Source organism: Cebus imitator, unplaced genomic scaffold (assembly GCF_001604975.1).
Source record: "Cebus imitator isolate Cc_AM_T3 unplaced genomic scaffold, Cebus_imitator-1.0 Scaffold273, whole genome shotgun sequence".
Taxonomy (NCBI): domain Eukaryota; kingdom Metazoa; phylum Chordata; class Mammalia; order Primates; family Cebidae; genus Cebus; species Cebus imitator.
This window is the reverse complement of record NW_016107588.1, coordinates 2768206-2791794: the sequence shown is the minus strand read 5'-3', so window position 1 is coordinate 2791794 and position 23589 is coordinate 2768206. Positions and strand designations below refer to the sequence as shown.

The following is a 23589-nucleotide window of genomic DNA, read 5'->3' as shown; positions in this document are numbered from 1 at the left end:
TTTTGGAACTTCTGCATATGTTACTGGCTTAAGATGAGAAGACTACTACAAAGGGAGGGCATGAGTACCTTTAAGTGGGGAAATGAGAAAGTAACATTCCTGCAAAGATCAAGAGAAAACACCTATGGTTGCCACCAGTACAATTCAATGATATATGGTTTACCCCTCCTGGGTACACAGCAAACTGAATGTCCTGGCTTCTTATAGTCAGGTTAGGCTATGGTATTGGTTCTAGCTGATGAGTCATCAGTGTAAATGAGGTATACAGCATTTAGTTACTAGTGTTAGTTCCACTACTTTCCATTCCCCTTACTACAAAGATTGTAGAAGCACACGATGAAACCTGTGTCAGCTTGTCCCTGAGTTGCTACAATGAGCAGAAGCTCCCCTGATGACGTGCATTAGATGCACAATGTGAGAAGGAAATAAACATTTTTGCGGGGTCAAGTTACTGGGATTTTGGAATTGTCACAATAGCAGCACCTAACCTTTCTTAAGTGATTATCGAATATGAAATTTGGTATTTCCATGTAGTTAGTCATTGTCTGGTGGTGTGATGAGGCAGAGTAATTTTTATTTATTGGAGAGGAAGGTAGAGGTTTCATTTTCCTCACCAAAGGATTCACATATTTCTCCATGGAGAGTATCAGGGTAGGATTTCTCGAGGCCTGGCCCATACCAAACTAGAGTAACAAGAGAGGGTTTTAGATTAGGTGAAAAATGTTATGCTCTAAGAGGCAGAACAGTAGCAATAGAAAGCTGTGTTTGTGTGGTGGCCATGGAGGTGATGTGCCTTTCAGATCTCTAGCAAGAGAACCTGCTGTGGGGGGCACTGTTACTTATTAGCTATGGCTTTATTTGTATGGAGGCCATGCTTTCCCTGGGACTGCCCCCATCCATTGGCTGAGAGGGGCAGGGATGACAGTGCTGGCCTGTTCCAGCCTGTGCAGGACCAGAGGGCACAAGTAACTGCATGAGCAGATGGCTTTGACCCTTCACCACTTATCACAGTTGTACCAGTGCCTCTTCCCCCATGTTACACCTATGGCCATACGGGGGAGTTCTTTATGACCAGCTGTAGGAGGGAAAAGGCCCTAGTTCGTTTATAAATGAGCTGATTCAGTCTGTGTGTACAAGATGGAAATGGATGGCACTGCATGTCAGGCATACCTGGGGGTGGTCCTGAAAGAGAGTGGCAAAGGAAAATCTTCTCTTAATGGGTAGAGCTTTGAGCAGCTGGCCTGGGGTCAGAATGGGCTGGCTAGCTAGTCAAGGGCCAGGGAGGGAGAGGGCTAGAAGAGGCTCCCAAATGAACAAAGTTTTATCCAAGGGCACAGAGCACTTCTGAGAGAAGTGGGTGGGGGGGAGTTGGTGGGTGGAGAGCTGGGGTCCATAATCTCCTTTCCCAACCCAGAGTGATACTAGAGGGAGACTTCCTAAGAAGCTGGCACATTTCTACTCCCTTTTGTTTCTCATTGAGGACACTACCTTGTACCTTGGAAGATATCCCTTCTTTTTTTTTTTGATACGGAGTCTCGATCTTGTTACCCGGGCTGGAGTGCAATGGCGCGATCTCGGCTCACCGCAACCTCCGCCTCCTGGGTTCAGGCAATTCTCCTGCCTCAGCCTCCTGAGTAGCTGGGATTACAGGCACGCACCACCATGCCCAGCTAATTTTTTTGTATTTTTAGTAGAGACGGGGTTTCACCATGTTGACCAGGATGGTCTCGATCTCTTGACCTCGTGATCCACCCGCCTCGGCCTCCCAAAGTGCTGGGATTACAGGCTTGAGCCACCGCGCCCGGCCCAAGATATCCCTTCTTTTAGGTTCTTTCCCCCTAATCCTTGTGTTTGCTTTGAGACACAGTCTTGCTCTGTCTTCCACGCTGGAGTGTAGTGGCGTGATTATGGCTCACTGCAGACTCGACTTCCAGGCTCAAGTGATCCTCCTACCTCAGCCTTCTGCATAGCTGTGACTACAGACCGATGCCACCATACCCAGCCAACTAATTTTTTGTTTTTTTGCAGAGACAGAGTCTCACTACATTGCCCAGGATGGTCTCAAATTCCTGGGCTCAAGTGATCTTCCCACCTCAGACTCCCAAAATGTTGGGATTATGGCATGAGCCACTGCACCTGGCTTTTATTTCTTTTACAATAAGAATTTTGGTCTACATACTTGGTTGGACCCAGATGAAAAAGAGACAAATGGCAAGAGAGAAAAATGTAGGGAAAGAAACTGAAATGGAGAAATCTAGAATCAAAGATGCAGAACTGCATTATGTCGCAGCAAGTCTTAGCCTGGTCATTGGTAAAGTTCATGTTCAAATTCTGACACTGACCCCCCATGCAGTCCCTGAGCTGCTTCTGGATCATTGGACAGAAACTTGTTGGAGTCTCATGGGAAATAGGTCTCATCCCCTATTACTTTTAAGCATACTGCCATAGAAATATATTCAAGGTCATTAAAAAATAAACCAAACCTGCCTCAGTCCTGTATGTCTTACTGATTCCTGTCCTCTCCCACTCTTGAGAACCTGAACAGAAGAGCTTGAATTGGATAAGCAGCACCATGGCAGTACCAAGGGGCCCCTGGGAGGCCCTGCTGAAGCTCAGAAGAAATTGGGCCAAGATAGAAGGCTGGGAAGAGGGGTCTTGGTGAAAGCCTAGGAAGGTGTGGCAAGGGCTCCTTCACCCTGAGAGTTTACTGAGGCTGGGAAGGGAATGGAGACCACATGCCTCTCCTCTCACTCCATCCCTTGGAGTCTTTGCATAGTCATGCAGTCAGCAAGTGACTATGGAGTTGCCAGTGTCAAGACCCGTCCAAGGGTCACAAACTCTACCTGTGGTCCTGAGCCACCTTCAGAATCTGGCGTGCTGGCCAGAATTTAGCAGGCAGAAGAGCAGGCAGCAGCTCACAGGCAGCTCTGGCTGCGTCATACTTCCAGCTGCATCTCCTTTCACATGTGCCTGTTACCCTCTGGCATGAGGTAACATGGCTTTTAGCAGCAGGAACGCTGCCAGGAGTTGAAAGGGAGGCTTCCGTCTCTCAGACAGTCATAGGTGAATCTGTAGGAAGGTCATGAGAGGCTAGTTGCATAGCAAAGATTGGTCCAGCAATGTTTCCCAGGCGCAGTGTTTGGTGAGACACTGAGCATATGCTATTTAATGGGGTGTTTCATGCAGCAACTGAAGCTTTGGATTGGGTATCAGTGGGCAAGTACAGTTGGGAGCCTTAGTCCAGTGGGGGAGAACAGGGAGGTCCAAGAGAACAAGGTGTGTTTCCAGGAGCTGCTAAGAGTCTGAACGCTGGAGAAGGGCTATCCAAGAAACTTCTTTTCTATCCTGTATGCCCCAGTTTGGGGCTATGGGCAGACCAGCAAAGTACCCCTGCAAGGTGGGCATGCATAGCCTTCCTGGGCTGCTTCAGGCACAAAAGGGACCACATGGGAAGAGTCACTGGGGTAGTGTTGCTGTTTCAGCTCCAAGGTTTTTATCAAAAGGTGCTTGAAAATGCAGTGACAAATGTGGGCCAGAGCAAGGACCCTCTGCCCCACCAACAGGATGATTGGACGTGACTCTGCAAATGTTATCAGCTTGAGCCCTCTTCCCACTCCCACAAGGCTTTCTTACTCTCTATTCTGTACATCCACATTGGCAAAGAAGGTTTTTCAAACAATTTTTTCTTTATAAAGACCACTTTCTCTGTTCCTTCCACCCTATAAAACTGAACTAAATTTCCACCTTGTATTTTGGCACCACAGTGGCCTGTTCTAAAAGCTTTGTTTTAAATGATTAAGAATGGCTTCTGCAAAAATCAAAACTTATTTAAACTGTGCTGTTGCTAATTTCCCTCAGCTTGAAAACCATGGCTTCCACTGTCTCGGGGTATAAGGAGGTCTATGTGCAAAGCTGTGGGAAGGCCACGGCAAGTGAGTGATGGAAGACAGAGCCTTCCTTGGCCCACACAGTTGTCCCATGCAATATCTTCTAATCCAACAGAGAAGAAACACAATGGCCTGGAAGAGCACTTGCTATTATAGATATTTATTTTTCTTTTTTGGCTATTCACAAAATTTTATTTCAGTATATTTTTTCAGAAGCATAATTTTACGTTTCTTCATATTTTACTTTGTTGAAGTCCGGACCAGTCAAGGTCTTTTCCATGCAAAGATGTACATTTAATGAGGACAAAGAAGCCACCCAGTCACCTTATGAAGCTCTGCTGCTTTGTGCCCCTTTTTGGGTCAGGTCATCCAGGACACCCAGGTCTTGGTCCTTCTCATCTTTTGTTGGTTTTCACTTCCTGGGCCCAGCATCACTCCTGAAGACCTGCATGTGTGTGATTTTACTCTACTGCATCTGCTTCACAGAATGTTACCAACTTGGCTGACCTCCAAAGAGTCCCCCGGTACTGCCCAGTGTCAGGCACCACAGCCAGTTGTGGTAAATTCGGGCACCTTTAGTTCTGTTGATGACTATTGACCCTGGGCATGCAGTCTGTCCGGCAAGATAGTGAGTGCAAAGTCTCACACAAATTGAGTCAATTGAAGTGATTCTGACTGACTGGGGCTATTTCATAATTTAAGTTTATCAAGGAGATACTTTAAAACCTTCCCCCTCCCTCCCCTGAAAACCCAACACTGACAATATAGATTTTATGTTGATCACAAAACACTATACAACACACACACACTACACTTTTAGTAGGACGAGTCACGATTTCCTTTGATGCTGGGCTATGGAATAGCTAGAAAGTTACTGCTCATCACCACCGCAGGGTACCATGTGAGTGGATAGTTTAATAAATGCATTCATTAGTTAATAGCTCGAAGGGGTTAGCTCTTATGTATGTGAAATGAGGAAACCTCATTAGGAATGGCCACAGTCTCAGCAAAACTCAGCTCTAAATATGCAAAGACTTTGAAGCCCTGCTATTAACAAGATGACATGAATTGTAAGAATACATTTGACAAGCTCCATTAAGACCCACCAGATCATCCATTACCTATGTAAAGGCACCCTACAGTGGCAGATGGAACCGGCAAGAACTTGGTAGGAAACGTGTCATACATCCCCACAATGAAATGACACTTCAGAAAGACAGACAGGGTATCCTTCCCGTGACAGTGGCGAAGAAGGGATCCTAGGGGGAAAGTTGATGGGAAGGAAAGAAATGGAAGGTGGGTAGAGGAGTAAAATGGGGGTTGCTCCATCCCAGATGCTGCCCAAGCTCCAAACTACCAAGCATTCTGCACTTCCAGAGTTACTTGGTGTGAGGTGAGGAGAGGGAGGGGATGGAGGCAGCCAGCTGGAAGACGAGGGGTGACTGCCCACTGGGGAGGGGCTGAGAAAATGGGTTGGGGACAGCTGAGGACTCAATGATGCAGACGACAGACCACACACAAGACTCAACAAGGGGAGATCTGGCAATGTGCAGGCTAAAATGACCAATCCATGGGAAATTCAGAAGGTTCACTTTCCTGAAAGGGTGTCATTGCCAAATCTCCACCTCATTTTGACATATAACCTACGAGTACAGGTCGCAGTAGAGTTCAACTGCTCCCATTGCAGCACTTTAGGGCAAGATATTCTTTTTAAAGTATAGTAGTATATCTAGCTATATGGATCTACGGAGATATTTACAACTGGCCTCACTGCCTTTCCTCTGTGCTGTGAAGTGTTCACGTGCATTGCTGCCAGACAAATCTTAAAACCCTCTTTCTGTTCCCACTGCTCCAATCTCCCTTTATGAATTTATCCCAAATGAACTGCTTGCCACCACAGAGCTGAAAGTACCTCCAGGGTACTGGAGCCCCAAATCCATGTCAAGCAACGAATGCTCAGGCTCAAGGAGGCCAGCCTTTCAGTAGCCACGTTGGGAGCTTCAGACATGGGGTCACTCCTCTCCCCTCAACCTGAATCTCTGTATGGGGTATGCAAGAATAAAGAGGCAATTTTAGCTCTTCAAGAGGCAACTTTCTTGTTTCTAACTGTTGTACAAGATGTGTGTGATTGTGCAAGTGTCAATTCTCAATGCCTCTTTCAGCGTCACTCCACAGCCTGTTACCCCCAGACATGTTCTTCTAGGACAAAGTGAAATGCTTTGCACTTGCAGCTTCTTCCATGAACTGACCACTTCCTACCTCAAGGCACTAGCTCACCACTTCTTATGACTACATTCACTTCCTGTCTTCTATCTAGGAGACAGCACAGGTGGATGGAGGGACAGGGCAAAAAGTGGAAGCAAACCGGGAGATGCTGCTCCCTGGAACAGGAAATTGGAAAGAAACAGTCAGTTAAGCAGCCTGGCCAAACAGGGCCCCTCCACCATATGGGAACAGGCCAAGGGAATTCTAGTGTTCTAGAAGGGTCACCAACAGGGAATATATATACATTCAGAGGTATTTCCTTTCACATCCATTCAAATCAGATAAACATAGATATGCAGATATGCCCTTATATACATGCACTCAGCATACACTCATGTGTATACAAGCACACACATAAATAAGTCACACTTTCACAGGGATGTGCACGCACACGCATGCATCCACACATTGTAGATACAACTCTATACACACCAATAGAGATTTACACCACTAGATACAGCACTATGCAGCTTCTCAAATGGTTGTATATGTACACAGGCCCACCCTGATACATATGCATACACCCAGCTATATACAGAAACACAAACACAGAAGCACAGTTAAAAGGGTGAGTGGGTAGAGGGGTAAGGGACTCTGGGAGAGACTGCATAGGAGGAAGAGGTGGTATATGTTGAGAGCTTGGCAAAGTTCACTCCCTCACAACCTCCATCAGTGAGGTCGAGCTGCTTGACATGTTGGCGTGCTGGCCAATCCTACTTCCGTTAGGGGCCCTGCTCAATGGGCAGTGAGTGTGTTCTCTATCTGTTCACTTCACGCTCATTGGCTGGTCACCAACCTGTTCCTGCAGAGATGCCCCGGGTGCTGTAGGATGTGTTGGGGGCCCTCTGGAGCACCCCCTTTGGGGTGGGAAGAAAAGGGAATGCCTCAGTTGAGAGTCAGGAGGAAAAAGACAAGATAGAGCAAGTGGGGTGGATCTACCACTCACTGGCCACATGTCCTCAAGCATGGGGCATAAGCTCCATTCATTTTCCCTGGAACACTGGGGACAATGTGCTTTGCCTTCCCTGGCTTACAGGGTTCTTGTGAGGGGTCAGGGAGCTTGTGGACACTTGCTGTGCACTAAACAAATAGGAAAGATTAGTATGTAGATTTACAATAGATATTCATCTGCTAGTCTAGATCACATGGTAAAATAGCAAGTCTGAATTCTCCTAACCCTGGTGTTTACTCAGCAAGTGCCGTAACTGGTGATCAATTCAGCAACTGATGGAAAGCTAACTCCTGACTTACACAGGGGTATTGAGTCTCTATTGTCAAACATTCTGAAGCAGAAACATAGGCAAGAGAAGTTCCAGTCCCTCCAAAGAGGCCAGCTCAACTGTGTAATTTCTAACCTGACATCACCCCCACCCTCTGCCAACCCCACAAGCTGGGTTTGCGCTCTCACCCTGATGTCTCGCTCTGCAGCCTCACCCATCCACATTCCTCTCCCACCCTTGCATCACAACAACATTCAAACACAACAAATATAGTGGGGGAAAGGCACTTGCAAATGCTCCCTAAGTTTCCTATAGGCAGTTCCCTGAATTTCTAAGCCATGGCTAGCCCTTTCTCTGTGCACCCCTGCCCAACCCAGCTTGACTTTTTTTCTATAAAGCCCTAAGCAGAGGGTGAGTGAGATCCATAATCCCTAGGAGGAAACAAAACGGAAGAAAAAATGTAATGAAAAAGAAATGCTGACACCACAGGGGAACAGAAAAGCCCCCAGAAATGTTTGTGGGCAAGGCTCAGATCCTTGCCCCAACTCCCAACCTGGCTCTTCTCTGTCCTCTAAACATTTCCAGGGGCTTTTCTATGCTTATTCCTTGTTACAAGTCTTCGAAAAGGTGAGAGTCTTCTAGCACGAAGGGAACTCCATGTGCTGTTTACCTCCAACTCCTCCTCAATCCCATCCCTTCCAGTTAGAACATGTTCTTTCCAATGACTCCCCACCCCATGTTTATAAAGAGAAGGACTGAACTCACTGGGGTGCCCAAATAACCATAAAATAAAAGGAACAAAGGAAAGACAGAAAAACAAACCCACAAGAAACTGTGAAAGGAGCACAGCACAGTGCTCTTGCCGTTCTGGGGCACTGGGAGACTAATACATATGGTATACCCAGTAAACAATGTTGAACAACCCAAAGGCCAGAGGGAAGAGGAACCGGGACCACTTGTCAATCTTAGGGACGTAGTCAGGGTTAAAGAGATCAAAAGAGAACCCTTCAGTGAAGGAGCACCCAGGGCTTGGGGGGCTACTGTCCTCAGACTCTGAGCTACTGGCATAGGACATGAGCTCATCATCATTAAGGCCCCAGCTACTGCCAGTACCACACTTGAGTTGCTCCGCAAGGTCAAGGTAGCTGCTCTTGACATTGCTTTCATCAAGATCCCAGCCTGCTTCTTGCACACCATTCTTGCCATGGTGAAGCATGGACATCCCACTGGGGCCATAGCCATGGTACTCATCTGAGCTCAAGCTCTCATCGGAATCTTCAGGGTCATGGGTCACAGGATGGCCATGGACCTCAGCACAGTTGCAGATTTCGGTAGGAATAATACTGTCATTGGCCTGCAAACCATTAAAGTGAACACCATAGCTCTGCCAGGCCTGCTCTGAGGTGGAGGGGAGATCACTCAGGCTTTCTCCAGTGGCCAGGGGGGCCTGGCCTGTGAGAGAAGTGAGTGGGCTGAGGCTTTCCGAGGTGGCCAGCTGGGCCTGCTCGGAGGTGGACGTCAAAGAACCGAGGCTTTCCAGGCTTGCCAGGGGGGCCTGCGCTGGGGTGATGGGGAGAGAGCTGACTCCGTCTTCCACGTTAATCAGGCCATCCTTTGAGGAGATAATGGATAGGCTCATCAGTTTCATATTGGCTAGATGGATATGCACTGGGGGGAGGGAGGAGGGAAGGGACTTCCCTCATCAGCACTGGCAACGTTACTGCTGATCTCTTTGACACATAGAGCCAGCTCCTCTTGGGGTCTCTGGCGTTCAAGGGGTGAGGAACAGGACCAATAGGCTGTTAGCATGCAAGGGAAGGCCATGGTGGCTGCCACGCTAGTGTCTCCCTGGGGGCAGCTGCTCCCTCAGGAGTGCTGTGTGGTGGATGGGTGCTTGCTCAGGTAGGCAGAGCCGGGCTTTCTACGAAGGAGGGAGGTAGCTAGGCATTAATGTACTGCCCACAACAAAAGCCTCAGCATTGCCTTGGGAGTCTGAAGTGCCAAGGAAGGAGGCGTAGGCAGGCCAGCCTCTCCGGTGTCTGTCTTCCTTTCAGCCTCCCTGTGCCCATCTTCCCTTCCAGCTTCATTGCCTGCTCTGGAAGCATGCAAGGTGGACCAAATTCACTCCAAAGGTCTGGAGAAATTTAGCTCTGCCACTTACTTGCCTTGTGACCTTGGACAATGATCATCTATAAAGGAGTGATGAGAAATAGTACTACTTCTTTGTTATATGTTCTTTGTGTGCTGTGTGTGTATGTTTTGTGTGTCTGCACGTGTGTGTGTGCATATTTAAAAAGGTAAGAAATGTGAAAGGGTCAAAAGCACTAAGCCTGGGCTCAAGAGGTGCTCAGGGAAAGCTGATTGTCAGTCAAAAAGTCAAACCTGCACATTTCCCACCACCACTTGCTGGTAGCGGTAGCGGGCAATGACTCTTCGGGGTCTTCTGCGTCGCCTAGGTTGGCGCCGAGGTCCTCGACTGTAGAAAAGATAGTTGATGTAGACATACTCCAGCAAGGACAGGAACACAAAGAACAAGCACACGAGGATATAGATGTCAATGGCCTTGATACAGGAGATGTTCAGGAGTTTATCCCGCAGATGTGAGTCGATGGTAGTCAGGATGAGCATTGAAGTTAGGCCTGTAAACAACACAGTACAGGCTTAGTCTCTTCTGATGGCTAACATTCTTGGCAAACCATTGGGCCCACTGCCAAACATCATATTTGGGGTGAGGAGGGCCCACAGCAAAGGCCTGCAGCTCTGTCTTAATTCCTCTTCCCCCATCTTTAAACTCAGACTATGTTTCAATGGTTCAATGACTTCCTATTGTTCTTAGGGTCAAGTCTCAAACCTTCAGCCACAGCTTCATAGCGGTTTACATCTTCAGCCCCATCTTGTCCTATGATAGACCCTTTCCCTTTTGCCTTCCTTTAGCTCCTAAAGAAAGGTTTTCTGAGCCCTAAACTATTACACAGATATAAAGCTTTAGTATAGAACATGCTCCTAAAGAGGGAGGCTGAGGAGTCTGCGCCACAGATGGTGAAGGAGAAACCAGATCTGGATCTGGGACACACTGACATTCTGTTGGGTAGGGTCAGACAAACCAGGCAGTTCATCTCTTAGGTCTCTTCTTGGTACTGCTCAAAAATTTTTCATGGCTCCCCATGCTTACACAGAAGTACAATGTCTTCCTAAGCCTGCCCAGGCTGTCTTTCAGCTGCTCTTCTCAACTCCTTAGCTCCTGTCCCGGACTGACCCTGTAATTTAGCCCCCTTTTAATGGCCCCTATGATCTAAACCTATGACTTGTCCATTTACTTATAGATTCAAGAAATAATGAATTTTGGTACTTTGGGTTCAACAGGCCAAGATTCCAACCTTGATTTTTTTTTCACATCTGTCTCTAACATCGGTCTCTTTATTGGGGATTGGCTGTGCACCTATACAAAGGTACAAATGCCTACTGGAAAAATCCTTATTTCCTTGCCTGTGTAGTCACACACTGTTCTAGGTCCTTTTTCCTTATTCTCAAATTTTTTCTGAGCCAAATGTCCCAAATTCCTTCCTGGGACAGAGACAGAACCTACCAATTGTCACCCTGGCTGCAGAGGAATCATAGTTCATCCAAAACGATATCCAAGAGGTAATAGTGGTGAGGACAGTAGGCCAGTAGACCTGTACAAGGTAGCTGTTGACTTCCCTCTGAACCTGGAACTTCAGGATCAGGCGTATGTAGGAGCCTGGCAAGGAGACGCATTGGAATTAGGGTGGCAGGGCTGAGGGGATTTGCAGCAAAAGGGCGGAGAGGTACAGGGTGAAGAAGGAGGGGAGGAGGGAAGAGCAATGGGCAGTTCAGCTTCTAATTCTCCATCCAGAGGCATCCAGCTTGGGCAGACTGCAGATCTGGTTCTGTTTGCTGCACTAGCAGGCCAGTGACAATGGCATATATCAAAAGGCCCATGAGCATAGCAAGTCTGCTCTCTCCACCTTCCTTTCTCACTTGCTCCATGTTAGGTGAAGTTTGGAATGGGAGAGGCAAGAGATATTCCCAAGCTGCAAACAGATGGAGGGTGAAAGGCTAGCCCTGAGAGGAGCATGAATCTTTTACACCTGCAGAGTGTTGCGAACCTGGCTAAATGCTTCCACAGCCATTCTTCATTGGCAGAGGATGAGCCGTTGGGGCTTTATTAAGGGGGCCTGGGGCCAGTAGGAAATGGGAAAGGAGACATTCAGAGAGTGTAAGAGCCAAATTCAGAGGCTGCCAGGAGATTATGGAGGTGCAAGGGGAACATGAGACAGGAAAGAAGGAAGTGGTCAGACCCACCTGTGTAGAAATACACCTCCTTGCTAGTAATCGTTCTCCCCAGGAAAGTGAACTGAGGGATATGCAGCTCCTTGATCATGTGGATGGGATTCCCATTGTCATCCCAGAATAATATGATGTCTTCAACCGTGTAGCCATCTGGAAAGGAGAGAAACAGATAGGTAGTCTCAGATTCTTAGAAAGAAAGAAAAGCACAAAAAAGACATGCTGCAAGCTTCTACTCACTAACTGGCGCACACTTTGCCAACAGTAAGGTGCCATTTTCCCAGAGGACATTTACACTCTAAAGACCACCTGGTCCCAGATGCCATATTTATACATCTATATATCAATGAATCATCTGTCATCTCTCTATCTCTCTACCATCTTTCTCTCTTTATTTCTATCATCTATCTATCCTCTATCATCTACCTATTTTGGAGAGAGAGAATGGAGGTGGGGAGGGAGCACAGGAGACACTCTGTGCCTTTTACTGTCAATTCAGCCTCTGATTTCCTGATCACCCCAGCTCCAGGTAGGGAGGAGGTGGCCATAGGAGACATACGTACAGCTCTCTACTACCAGTTGGCAGGCCTGCTTGTCCATAGGGAATTTATGCAGATCCAGAGAACAAGCTGCTGTGGTGGTCAGTCTGCAAAGGAAAACACAAAAGAAGGAGAAAGTGAGTCAAGCCTACACACAACCATTGCTGAGGAAACTGCAGGGGTGGGGAGGGAAGAGTTACCTCAAGGACTGACCCATGTGTAGAGAGGAGAGAGGAAATTTGTGTGTGACAAAGTAACCAAGAGACCCGGCGGCACATAAACAGAGAACACACGTATAGCACATCAGAAAACTGCAGGGTGTCAGATGGGAAGAGCCCTGGAGGAAACTGAATGCAGAGATAGAAAGGGGTGCTTCCTAAAGAAGTAGTGAGACCAGCAAGAGAAAACTGTGTGCCACACCAAATCAGCTGAGACTCACATGCAATGTAGAGTGCTGGCGTAAAGTGTACATGTACGGTTGGGAGCCTTGATCCAGGTCTGCCTCTGGCCACATCTGCACACATGCCAGAGGTGCAGGCCTATGTGGATACTGAGGACTAGCAAAATGTAAGCGGGTGCGAAATGGACAGAAGGGATGAACATGTTTGTGGCGGACCATGGCACTGTTGGCAGTGCATGAAGTGGGCAGGCGCTTTAAGTTGCAATGTGGTGGGTGCATCCATAGAAGAATCTGAGGAGGGGTCTCAGAGGCACTGAGAAAGTGGGAGAAGTGTCCAGTGGGAGAAAAGATAAGACACAAGCTCTCCACAGCCTCAACTGGGAGGCTCTGCTCCACTCCTTATTTCTGCCCTTCTCATCTGGTAACCCCAGCTGAGTCCCTTTCAATTGCTTGCTCGAAGTAATTTCCATTTTGTACACTGGATATGGTGTGTGCATGCACTTATGAGTGCATGTGTGTTTTTCTCCCTTCTATGAATCCTCCATGCAGCCTTATTCAGCTATTGCCCCCTTTAAGTAGAACAAGTGTGACCAGTGAACTGTTCCCTATGAGTCCTGTTATTTTCTGACTGCAGAGCCTGGGTCTGTGGGAAGGGTGGATGTAAAAAGGAAGGAATGGAGCAAGAGCTCCCCAGAGAAAGAGAAATCCAGATATTAGATCTGTAAAAACTGTAAGAGCTGAACTGTGGTAGCTACTTCACAGACACATTCTGAGCTATACTGATCTCTTATACATGTCTTTGGAGACAGTTTGTAAGAGATGCCACTGTGAGGAGAGCCTTGGTGACTGTCTGCTATGCTATAATTAGACTAGTGAGGAATTTCAGCTTGCAATTGTTCTGTGTGTGTGCAGAGCCACAGGCCAGAGACCCACACCACACACACCCTGCCCCTCCACCCTCCTGGCGTTCTTGCATGATGCATATATGACTGATGGCTGAAAGCAGCCCCCTCCCTCGTTCACTGCATGGACTTCAGCATTCATCTTCTCCCTCCCTCACTGCCTGGGAGAGAAAAGACAAAGAACGGAATGCATGCAACACTAGGTGGAGGGAGAGGTCCTTCAGTTGAGGGAATCAAGAAGGACTTCTTGACCAAGGGGGCATTTAAGTTAGGGATTTCAGGGTGGGAGAGGTTTCAACTCATTGCAAGGGGGAAAGGACTGACCAATCCAGATAGAAGGAACAGCAGAAGCCAAGGTGTAGGGACAGAACAGCTAAGGGCATCTGTGGGAAACTGTGAAAGTTCCACTTTGGCTACTGGGTAGAACAAGTGAGGGGGGACGTTCAAGACAGGCTTGGAAAGCAATGGGTGCCTTTGTGTGTCCCTTAGAGTGTGTTTGTAGAATATTCAGTAGGAAGAAGGAAGTCTGCTGGGACATCCCCAGACCCCTAGTGGACTCACTGGATGCCATACCGCACCATTCCATCTGGGTGAAGCTGAAATACACGATTTTCCACAGTCACATCATGCACGAAACCATCCTTGCTATTCAAAAAGTAGCAGTCAGGGACCCACAACTTCTCATGCATCCGATAGTCCAGGGTCAGGTTCAGGGTGGTCTCATAGTATGCTAAGCGAGAATCTTTCCAAGTCTGATGAAAAAACATTGTGATTGTATAGTCCTGGAAAGACAAATGCAAATTTCAGTTGTAAGTTTGGTTGTCCAGCACTCCATTCTTGGTGTGTGTGCGATGTGTGTGTATGTGTGCATGCACTTGTGTATGCAAGTGTATGAAGTATATCATAACTATATGCAAGTGAAACATACAAGAAATTAAAATCCAGGTTAAGAAACAGAATATTACCAATAACCTTAAAACCCCAATGTATCTCTTCCAGAAGTAACCATTATGCTAGATTTTATGATAATTCCCTTGATTTGTGTTAGAGTTTTATTGTCTATGTATTTCTAGAAAACATATTGCTTAGTTGGACCTGTTTTTAAAATTTTATCTGAATGAAATAATACTGTATATATTCATAGTTTGCTTCTTTCATGCAACACTATCTTTGTGGGATTAACTTAGCGGACATATGTAATTATAATCTGTTCACTTGCTTTGGTGGATAATATATGAGTATACCATGCATATTATCATGTGAACATACCTATCAAAACCATGATGAAATAGAAATGATGAAGCAGAAGTTCCACTTTATCTCCCTGCCAAGAGCCAAGAGCTGCGTCTGCTTCGTCAACATTGGTATTGTCTGACTTTTGACTTTTGCTAAACTGGTGTGTAATGGGTTCTCATTGTGGTTTTATTTTCCTTTACTAACAAGGGTAAGCATCTTTTCATACGTTTCATATATTTATCTGCTATTTAGTTTTCTTCACAGAAGTGAAATTCTTGTTCACATTCTCTGATAATTTTTCTATTGGTTTAAAAATATTCTTACTAATTCACAAAATAATGCATATTTTGAATGTCAGTCCTTCATGTTGCAAATATCTTACTCCACTGTGATTGATTCTTTCACACTTGTTATAATGGCTTTGTTCGTTTTGTAAAACAGAAGTTCCATAAATTTGGTGAAACAGAATTTCAATGTATTTGAAGTTACCAGATTTATTTTTTGTGGTCTGTATTTTCTGTGTCTCTTTAAAGAGATCCTTACTGACTGCAAGACAAAAAGCCAGTGTTCTACACTCTCTTTTAAAAGCTTTATAAGCCGTTCACTTGTAAGTCTATAATCCATCTGGAATTGCGTTTCTGGATGTGGTGTGATGTAGGGGTTGAATTAATGTACTTTTTAGTCTGGGTGGCTGCAGTGTCCCAAACCTACCTTGTTCCTTTATGTGAGTTCTGTCACAGGTCAGACCAACTGGACTTGGCTTATGAGCCTGCTCCTTGTCTCATGCCCTCTGTTCCCAACTCCATGGCTAGAACTAACACACTTACCATATTCATTTCTGAGATCTGTTCAATGCTGGTGACATAAATAGATATTCTCACAGGCACAGGGGCACCTAGAAGACAGAAAGATGCAATTACATGAAAGGTAGAATAAAGGTTAAGAGCATAAAATTGAGAGCCAGACTGCCTGGGTTTGAACCCTCTTTGACACTTGTTAGTTGTATGATCCTCAGTAAGTTGCCTAACCGTGCTGAGTCTTAGTCTCCTCATGGATAAGATGGAGATAGCGATAGCACTGATGTCATAGTTAGTGCAGGCCAAGAACTTAGACCAAGGCCTGGCTCATAATATGTGCAGAGGAAGGGGTCAGGGCAAAATAGAGAGAACGTAAAGGGATGAAGCCCTCCTTCTAAACATGTTTCTGATAAAAGCTGAAAAGCAATTAGCGCCAAAGAATGAGCCAAGATTCATGGTTGTGTGTGTGAGTGAATGTGTGAGTGTGTTTGTGGGAGTGCATGTGTGTCTGTGTGTAAGTGACTGTGTGAGCTGTGTATATGAGTGTATGTGAGCTTGTTCATACATGTGTGTGAATTTGTGTGTTCATGTGCAGGTGAATGTGCCAGTGTGTGTAAGCATGTTTGTGTATAAGTGAATGCGTGAGCATGTTTGTGTACTTGAGTGTGTTGTATAGAAGTAAATTTGTGAGTATGTGAATGTTTGTAGGTGTGTCGTGTGGGAGTGAATGTATGATTGTGTTCATGTGCAAGGGAGGGTATGAGCATACATGTTTGAGAGCTTGTCTGTGTGAGAGTGAATGCATGAACACATATATATGAATTTATGTGAGCCTGTCTGTGTGTGAATATGTGAGTGTGGTTTTGTGGCACTGAAGATATGAGCATAAGTGTGTTTCATAAGTATGACTGTGTTCATGTGGAAGTGAGAGTGTGTGAGTGCATGTGTGTTGGGCTAGTGAATGTGTGAGTGTGTGCATGTATTAGAATGTGTGAGCCTGAGTGTGTGCATGTATTAGAGTGTTTGAGCCTTTCATGTGTCAGTATATTTCTGTGTCCATGTGTGAGTGAATGCATGTGCATGTTCATGTATGTGAATTAGTTGTGTTGACATAAGTGTACATGAGCATGTTTGTGTATTTTGTGATGTGTCCAAGTGTACTGGTATAGTCATGTATATAGAAGACTATATTAGCATGTTCGTGTATGTGAGAATTGTCATGTGGGTGAATGCAAGAGTGTGTGTAAGCATGTTAATGTGCATGTACCTATCAATGTAGATGTGCATATTTTCAGCAGGTGAGCGAATCTGTGAGCATATTGTGAACACATTCATGTGTGTGAGTGAATGTGTGAGTGTTTCTGTGTATGTGAGCATGCTCATGTATGACTGAAGTCGTGATTATGTTTATGTGTGTATGTGTGAGCATGTGCTTGTGTGTGAGGATGTTAATATGTGTCTTCACGTTTTTGAGTAAATTTGTGAGTGTGTTTGTGTATGTGAGCACACTTGTGTGTAAGCGAATGTATGTGTATATTCATATGTGTATGTAGATGCGAGTGCATGTTTGTGTGTGTGTTAATGTGTGAATGAATTTGAGTGTGGTCTCATAATGTGTGTAGTAAATGTGTGAGCATGTTTGTGTGTGTGTGAGCATGTTAAAGTTCATAAATAAATTCATGAAGGTGTTTGATGTGTATGTTTGTGTGAGTGAATGTGTGTGCATGTGAGTGTTAATGTGAATAAATCTGCACGTGTTTGGGAGCATGTTTGAGTGTGAGTGAATGCATACATTCATGTGTGTATGTGGACTTGTGACTATGTTTGTTGTATGTAAGCATGCTAATGTGTGAGTGTAAGTGAATGTGTGATCATGCTCAGTGGGTGTGTCTATGTGTGAGAATGAATTTGTGAGCGTGTTCATGTGCGTGAGTGCACAGGTGAGCGTGATTGTGTGTGTTAATGTGTGAGTGTGACAGCATGGAAATGTTTGTGTTAGTGTACTTCTGCCTCCTAGCTTTTCTTCACACCCAGGTGTTAGCACTGTCCACTGGCAGGAGTCAAATGTGGTCATGGATGTGAAAATATGTAGTAAACTGTAAGGCACTGTGGACAAATCCATTTTTATTGTTCGCTCATCAGCTCAAAGCTTTCTACATCCAGCCCTACAGCACAGCCCTTAGTCTCCGTGTATTACATCACACTGCTGCTAGGGGAACACACATGATACTTGCAATTCAGCCTGCTGGTTTTACTGCAGGCTGATTGCCCAGAAGCTGAGCTGCAAAGAAAGAAATGTGTTATTCCAAGCCCAAAGCTTCACAAAGGAAAGCACTATTGGGAATAAGCATCTGAATAGCAGCCATGAAGTAAATGAGTCTGTGTTAGGGTACAGCTCAGACTCCAGCATCCAGGCCTGTTGTGAACAAGCCCCAGTGAAGTGTTATGTGGTGACAGGAGTTCTGAGAAGCACAGTTCTTGATGACTGCCTTTCAGGCTCCCCACATGCCTTTAGGGAAGGGAAGCTGTGTTAGGCAGGCAACAAGCTCTAGAGAGGCCAGGCAGCCAGCTACATCTCCAGTGTTAGACTTCCCTAGAGCATTCTGCATGACTCAGACAACTCCTTTCCTTGTGGTGGAATGCTGGGGACCCTAAAGGGCTAGGCCAGAAACCTGTTGAAGGACTCCTAGTTGAAGGGTACGTGGGAGCTGAAATGCAGCTTACATTCCCCTTGCCAAGTTCTGAGTCCTGGCATAGAGATGCCGCTTGGAGGAAAGGAACATTCTTCTAATTCATCCCCTTAAAGGGAAATCTTTTGTGCTAGTAGTGGCCAGGATGAAAATTTAGGTGCAGAATCCCACATCTTTAAATAGATAAAGGGGATGGGGGATGATTAACGTCCTGATAAGGAGTCTAAATATCATGTCTAGGATGATGGCCCCAGACCATCACTGTCCCATCCTGCCCCTTCAGGAAGGCAGGAAAAGTGGTGGGGGGTAATCACCTCCCTATCTCCTGGAACCTGTGGCTGCCTCAACTCCACTTTCCACCTAGCAGATGCATGAAGGAATGATGAAAATATCTCATTCATTCATTCACAGTATCGGGTGCCTATGTCATGCCAGGTGCTAAGCTAGGTGAAGCCCTCAAGGGCTGCCTTTTGCCATAATGCAGAGTCCCAGTTCTCTTGCCCAGAAGGAATTGGCTTTGTTAATTTTCTCTGGATCTTCCTCCTCCTTTTCATCTTCCTACTCTTCTCACTGTCCCCCATATGCAAGGAAGGACTAATGCTCTCCTGTTTGAACTGGACCACAGTTAAGTGAGTCCCCTGCATGTGGGGTATGTGTGTGGAAGTCAGGGGGGATATGCTCTGAAACTCTCACAGAGGGGAATTTGATTCTCTGTCTAGTGGGGGGCCATACAGGGAGTCCTGGGGCCCTCAAATTCTGACTACCTTGGCCCAGCTATCCCATCAATGGGTCTCTCCTCCCACACCCACCGTGCAACAGCCTCAGACCTAGAGTGTGTGGTGCCCCCTTCTGTTTAAATGCCAGAAGGTCCTGAGTTGTTCTTGCTCTCTCATAACCTTCACCTGCTGCTTGGCTAAATCAAGCCAGGGATTCAGCTTTTCTCACATGCTGCAGGTGTGCACGGCCACAAAGCTTAGGGTAACCCTCTGCAGAGATTGATTCTTGCCCCTGCTCCCTCCCCTTGGCCCTGGACACCTGCAGAGATATCAACCTGGCCCTGAAATAGTGGGGAGAACGTGGTTGGTGTTCTCAAATGGTTGTTGGTCAGTCGCTGCTGAGAAACGTGAGAAAGGCAAGACAAAAAATGAAGTAGCTACTCCCATGTCTCCCATTTGTGCTTGCTGAAGTTGATCCAAAATATCCCAAAGTCGCTGCCATACAAGGACGTGCTGCCGGTACTCTAACACCTGGATTCTGATATGGTCAGACCTCTATCCCTTAGGGACCCACCCAGAAGAGGTGCTGCTGTTTTTGCAACGAAAGCCTACCTTCTGCCCTTTCTACCCTAGCTTCCCAGCATGCTCTCAGCTTGAATCCCTTGGGCTGTGCCTTCTGCTCTCACACTCTGGAGGGAGCATGGGAGCAAAGGTGAAGCACCAGTCCAGGGTTCCACCTCCAAAGCTTAGGGCTCAGGACTACCACTTTGGTTTTCAAGGGGACGCTCCCCAGGCCAAATTAGTCTATCGCAGGGGCCGAATTCGCTCAGCTGTTTGTTCTTAGGGTGGTGACAAAGTGTACTTGGAAGACCTCTATTCATATGCACAAATGCAGACCATTAGCTTTCATTAACCCTTTAGAGCGGGAGCTTCCTTCGAGCTGGAATTTGACTAACCTCTGTTTAATGCACTGTTTCTTTTCTTTGTTCTTGATCTAGGTTTCCTAGGTGTCCCCTGGGCTAGAGAATGCTGCGTTGGCTATGCACGGTCGGGGTAGGTTGCCTGTCATTTAAAGCTGTGTGGTCCAGGCTAGTCACCCTTTCTAAATGGGAGGCTAAGTACAAAAATGAGGGAGAAACTCATGTATGATTTTCCTGGGGGTTTGTGTGTCAGTTTATTTGTCATTTCTAACCTCAGGACCAGAGATCTCAGTGCTAGGCTGAGGAATCTGGATTTTATTTCGTAGTTAGATAAAACCATTAAAAGTTCCTGAGGTGATCGGGCTGGGTTTATAAAGACCACACTGACTGCGATGTCTTGAACAGACTGGGAATGAGAGAGCTGAGGTGGAAGTGCCCAGGGCCTGGGAGGGTTAAGTACACTAGATAGAGAAGACCATGCTCTCGTTTTTGAAAGGGCAGAATGGGACAAGTGGCCAGGGTGTGAAGAATGTGCTGAGGAGCTGGAGCAGAAAACTCTAGCTTAAGAAACGCGCGCGCTGCATCCTGTACACACACTTCTGTGCTTAGCTCTTTGCCAGCCACAACACTGTAAGGGGAGTGTGAAGCAGGTAGAAGGCTCTTATGTATCTGAAGCCAGAGAAGCGAGAGAAATTATAGGGTGCAGAGGGCCTGGTGGTGTTTCCTTGCTGGTCTCTGCAGAGTCAGAAAGGTGGGATCTGCAGAGGCACAGGTGTGGAGCCTGCGGGGTGCCATTGGTCAGCTTACAGGGCAGGGCTTGCTTGCTATGTCTCAGCTCTAGGACACCTAATCCAAGTTCTCTAGTGTCTGCATATGGCTTACCTCCAAAATTCGGTCTCAGGCGGACATCGTATCTCGACAGCACCCTGTCCAAAATCTTTTGAACCACAGCTTCATTTGCACAACTTTTGCTGAAACAGAGAAGTCATAAGTAAATGCTGGTCGACTTGGGGCCGACTTGCCAGTGGTTGCCTTGCTAGGGCCTTTTCTTGTCCAGCACGGTACGCAGACATGTCCAGTCATACGTGTACACACCATCTCTCTCTGCTCCCCTCCCTCCCCATGGTGAGTCAGCCAGAAGCACAGCAGTGACGCAGACTCCTCTTCCCCTCACCCCTTCCCAGCTTTAATCCAGAGGGTGGGGCTCAGAGATCCCTGTTACCAGGCAAGACTTGGGGGGGCAGTTGAGGAGAGGAGGCGGAGGCGGTAGGAGAAGGGGAGAGGAGGAAGAGTGGTCAGATGAAAGCCCTCAGAAAAATGCATTACTTCAACCTTTTCAAGAGCCCCATCTTGCAATCAGCCTGGACACTGTTTTCTAGGTTGGTGGGGGTCCTCCTTCCAGGGGCACCTGATTGCCCCAGGAAAAGTCATCTTTCACTCTCAGTGCCCTCAGAAGAAGAGCTCAAAGTCACATTTCTCCTTACCTGGGCTAGGGCTGGGCATTTTTTAGTCAATTTTATGTCAATCTTGTTTCTGTACACCTCTGTTTTCCAGACTTGGCATATGGCATATGACACACAGAGAGCCTTGCTGATGTAGCTAAGATTTACGACCATCATCCACCCAAAACCATTTCAGATTCGTGGGGCTCAGAGCTGTCCTCAAAAAGACATTTATTCTAGGAGCAGGTATCTCTCTTGCTAAGCATGTGCTTCCACCCTGGAGGTGTCTTGGGTGAGCCTAGGTAAGTGGACCCAGCTCGGCTCTGCGGAGAACTGGCCTTTCCAGAGATCTCTCACATGCTCACCCAATTCACCTAGACCTTCAACAGGGCTCCTTTCCCCCAAAGGGCTTGTAAATCAGAACAGGCCCTGGCATCACTGTGACTCTTCGAATCTTTGACGCATTGCCCGGGGAACGTCAGCCCCTGCAAGTGTGTGTGTGTGTGTGTGTGTGTGTGTGTGTGTGTGCGCGCGCGCGCGCACGCGCGCGCGCGCATGTGTGTGTTCATTGGCGCAGTTTGGTATGTTGGGTTGAGGGCACTGCAGGGCTGTCTGCTGGAACCTTGCCAAACTAACCCACCCCCTTTTATGAGTACATATTAATTTCTGGCTTGCCATTTAAACATTGCTAAAAATTATTCTTAATCATCTTTAATCAGAAATTTCATTTTGCAACATTCCAAGGTGTGCACATGAATTATTCCCAAATTAAAGCAATGCATTCCCACCTGTTTCCAAGCACACATTACCCATGTGCTAATGCTCAGGATCTGTGTGATTTACATGTAAAGTCTTCAGATATTCACACACCCAAACAAACTTGAAATCAAAGAGAGAAAAAAACCTGAATCTTCAAATATTTTCACGCAAGTAAGTATAAAAGTGCACCCATCCCAGACAACACGGTTTGTGGTTATTCAGACACGATCGCAGTGTCTGGGCTCCGATGGGTTTGAGTAAATCATTTCTATCTGCCGCATTGGAAAGAGTCCCTCACCCCTCAACACATGCATGCACACGTGCGTACCTCAGGGAATGGACTAAAATGTAGACTCAAACAGGTGTCTCTCCTATGTTTTGTGAATTGCCCATCATCCTGTACCCTCCTCCCCAATCCCACAGGTGCCAAAGCTGGGGAAAAGCTGCCAGGAACCTTAAATTCTTGGGGATGGATGGGCAGATCCTGGGACGAGGGCAACCCCTGCCCCCACCCTTCGGGCTGCCATTTGGGCACAAGCGGGGCTCGGTCAGGGGCCGCAGTAACAGGTGGGTGGAAACACAGGGCTCCATTTCAACAGCCGCATTCCACCTCACCCCTTCTAGGGGCCAGCAGGCAGGGCCCGCGTGCTAGGGCTCAGCGAGCCAGGGTCCGATTCCCCCCAGCCCGCTCCATCCAAGAGGCCAGAGGCCAACTGCCCGTCCCCATTCCTGTACCCCCTGCCTAGCCTGGGAGTGCCCGCTTACCAGTTGAAGAGATTCAGGACGACTTCGGGCACAGCGGAGGATAACTCGAAGTGGAATTTCGGGATGGGACTGGTGTAGTTACCCTCCGCGAGCCAGGTCCTGATGAGCAGCAGGATCACTGCGGCTCGCAGCATGCCTCGGATGCCCATGGCCGTGGCGTTCTGGGCGCCTGAGGGCGCGGGAGCAGGGGCCGCGAAAAGGGACAGAGGTGGGGTGGGGAGTGGGTCTCTACTGGGGCCGGGAGAGAGGGATTGCTGGCCCTTCCCCAAAGAGTCGCCTCTAAGGAGAGAGCAGCGAGGGCACGGGAAGTTGGGGGTGCAGGGCTCGGCCGGGATACCGGAGAAGAGAGCCGGGGCTGAGCAACCACCCAGCAGCTTTGCCGGACGCAGCGCCCTCCAGGGAGCGCCCGGCAGCTGCAAGGGGCGCTCAGTCCGCGGCCGCTCCTGGCTGCGACTGGGAACAGATCCCAGCTCGCTACTGGCTCCGCCCACTCCGACGGCAGCACTGGCCCAGCCAATCAGACAGGTGTCAGGAGCCGCACAAAAAGGCGCGCGCTCCTGCCTCCGCCCGCAGCCTGCGCGCCGCCCGCCCCCCGCCCCTTCAGGCTTCTGCAGTCATCCCCCGGCCGTCTCCAGACACAGACAGGGCGGGGCCGGGCTGGGGGAGGGAGAGGAGGGCTGGCTCCTGGGGGGCTGGGTCGGGAATCCGCCTCAAGGGTCACTGGGTCCTGTTTCTTCTCTGCA

General features: G+C 47.5%; 1 protein-coding gene across 1 annotated transcript; it reads right to left on the bottom strand.

Moving 5' to 3' along the window:
- Positions 1-5217: 5217 nt before the first annotated feature.
- Positions 5218-23295, bottom strand: GABRQ (gamma-aminobutyric acid type A receptor subunit theta). The gene is made up of 9 exons (XM_017500913.2): positions 22847-23295; positions 20763-20851; positions 15585-15652; positions 14083-14303; positions 12244-12326; positions 11696-11833; positions 10959-11111; positions 9755-10011; positions 5218-8984 (listed from the first exon to the last, which is right to left on the bottom strand). Exons 1-9 carry the CDS (start codon positions 22993-22995, stop codon positions 8256-8258), a joined length of 1887 nt encoding a protein of 628 aa, XP_017356402.1. The 5' UTR covers positions 22996-23295; the 3' UTR covers positions 5218-8255.
- Positions 23296-23589: the final 294 nt, after the last annotated feature.

Excerpts from the sequence above, each read along its gene's own strand:
- GABRQ (XM_017500913.2), bottom strand. The coding sequence starts at position 22,995 with ATGGGCATCCGAGGCATGCTGCGAGCCGCAGTGATCCTGCTGCTCATC. Across the intron at positions 14,304-15,584 it reads AGATCTCAGAAATGAATATG|GACTATACAATCACAATGTT; the intron begins GTAAGTGTGTTA and ends TTGTCTTTCCAG. Across the intron at positions 8,985-9,754 it reads TGGTGGTGGGAAATGTGCAG|GATGGCCTGATTAACGTGGA; the intron begins GTTTGACTTTTT and ends ATCTCCTCAAAG.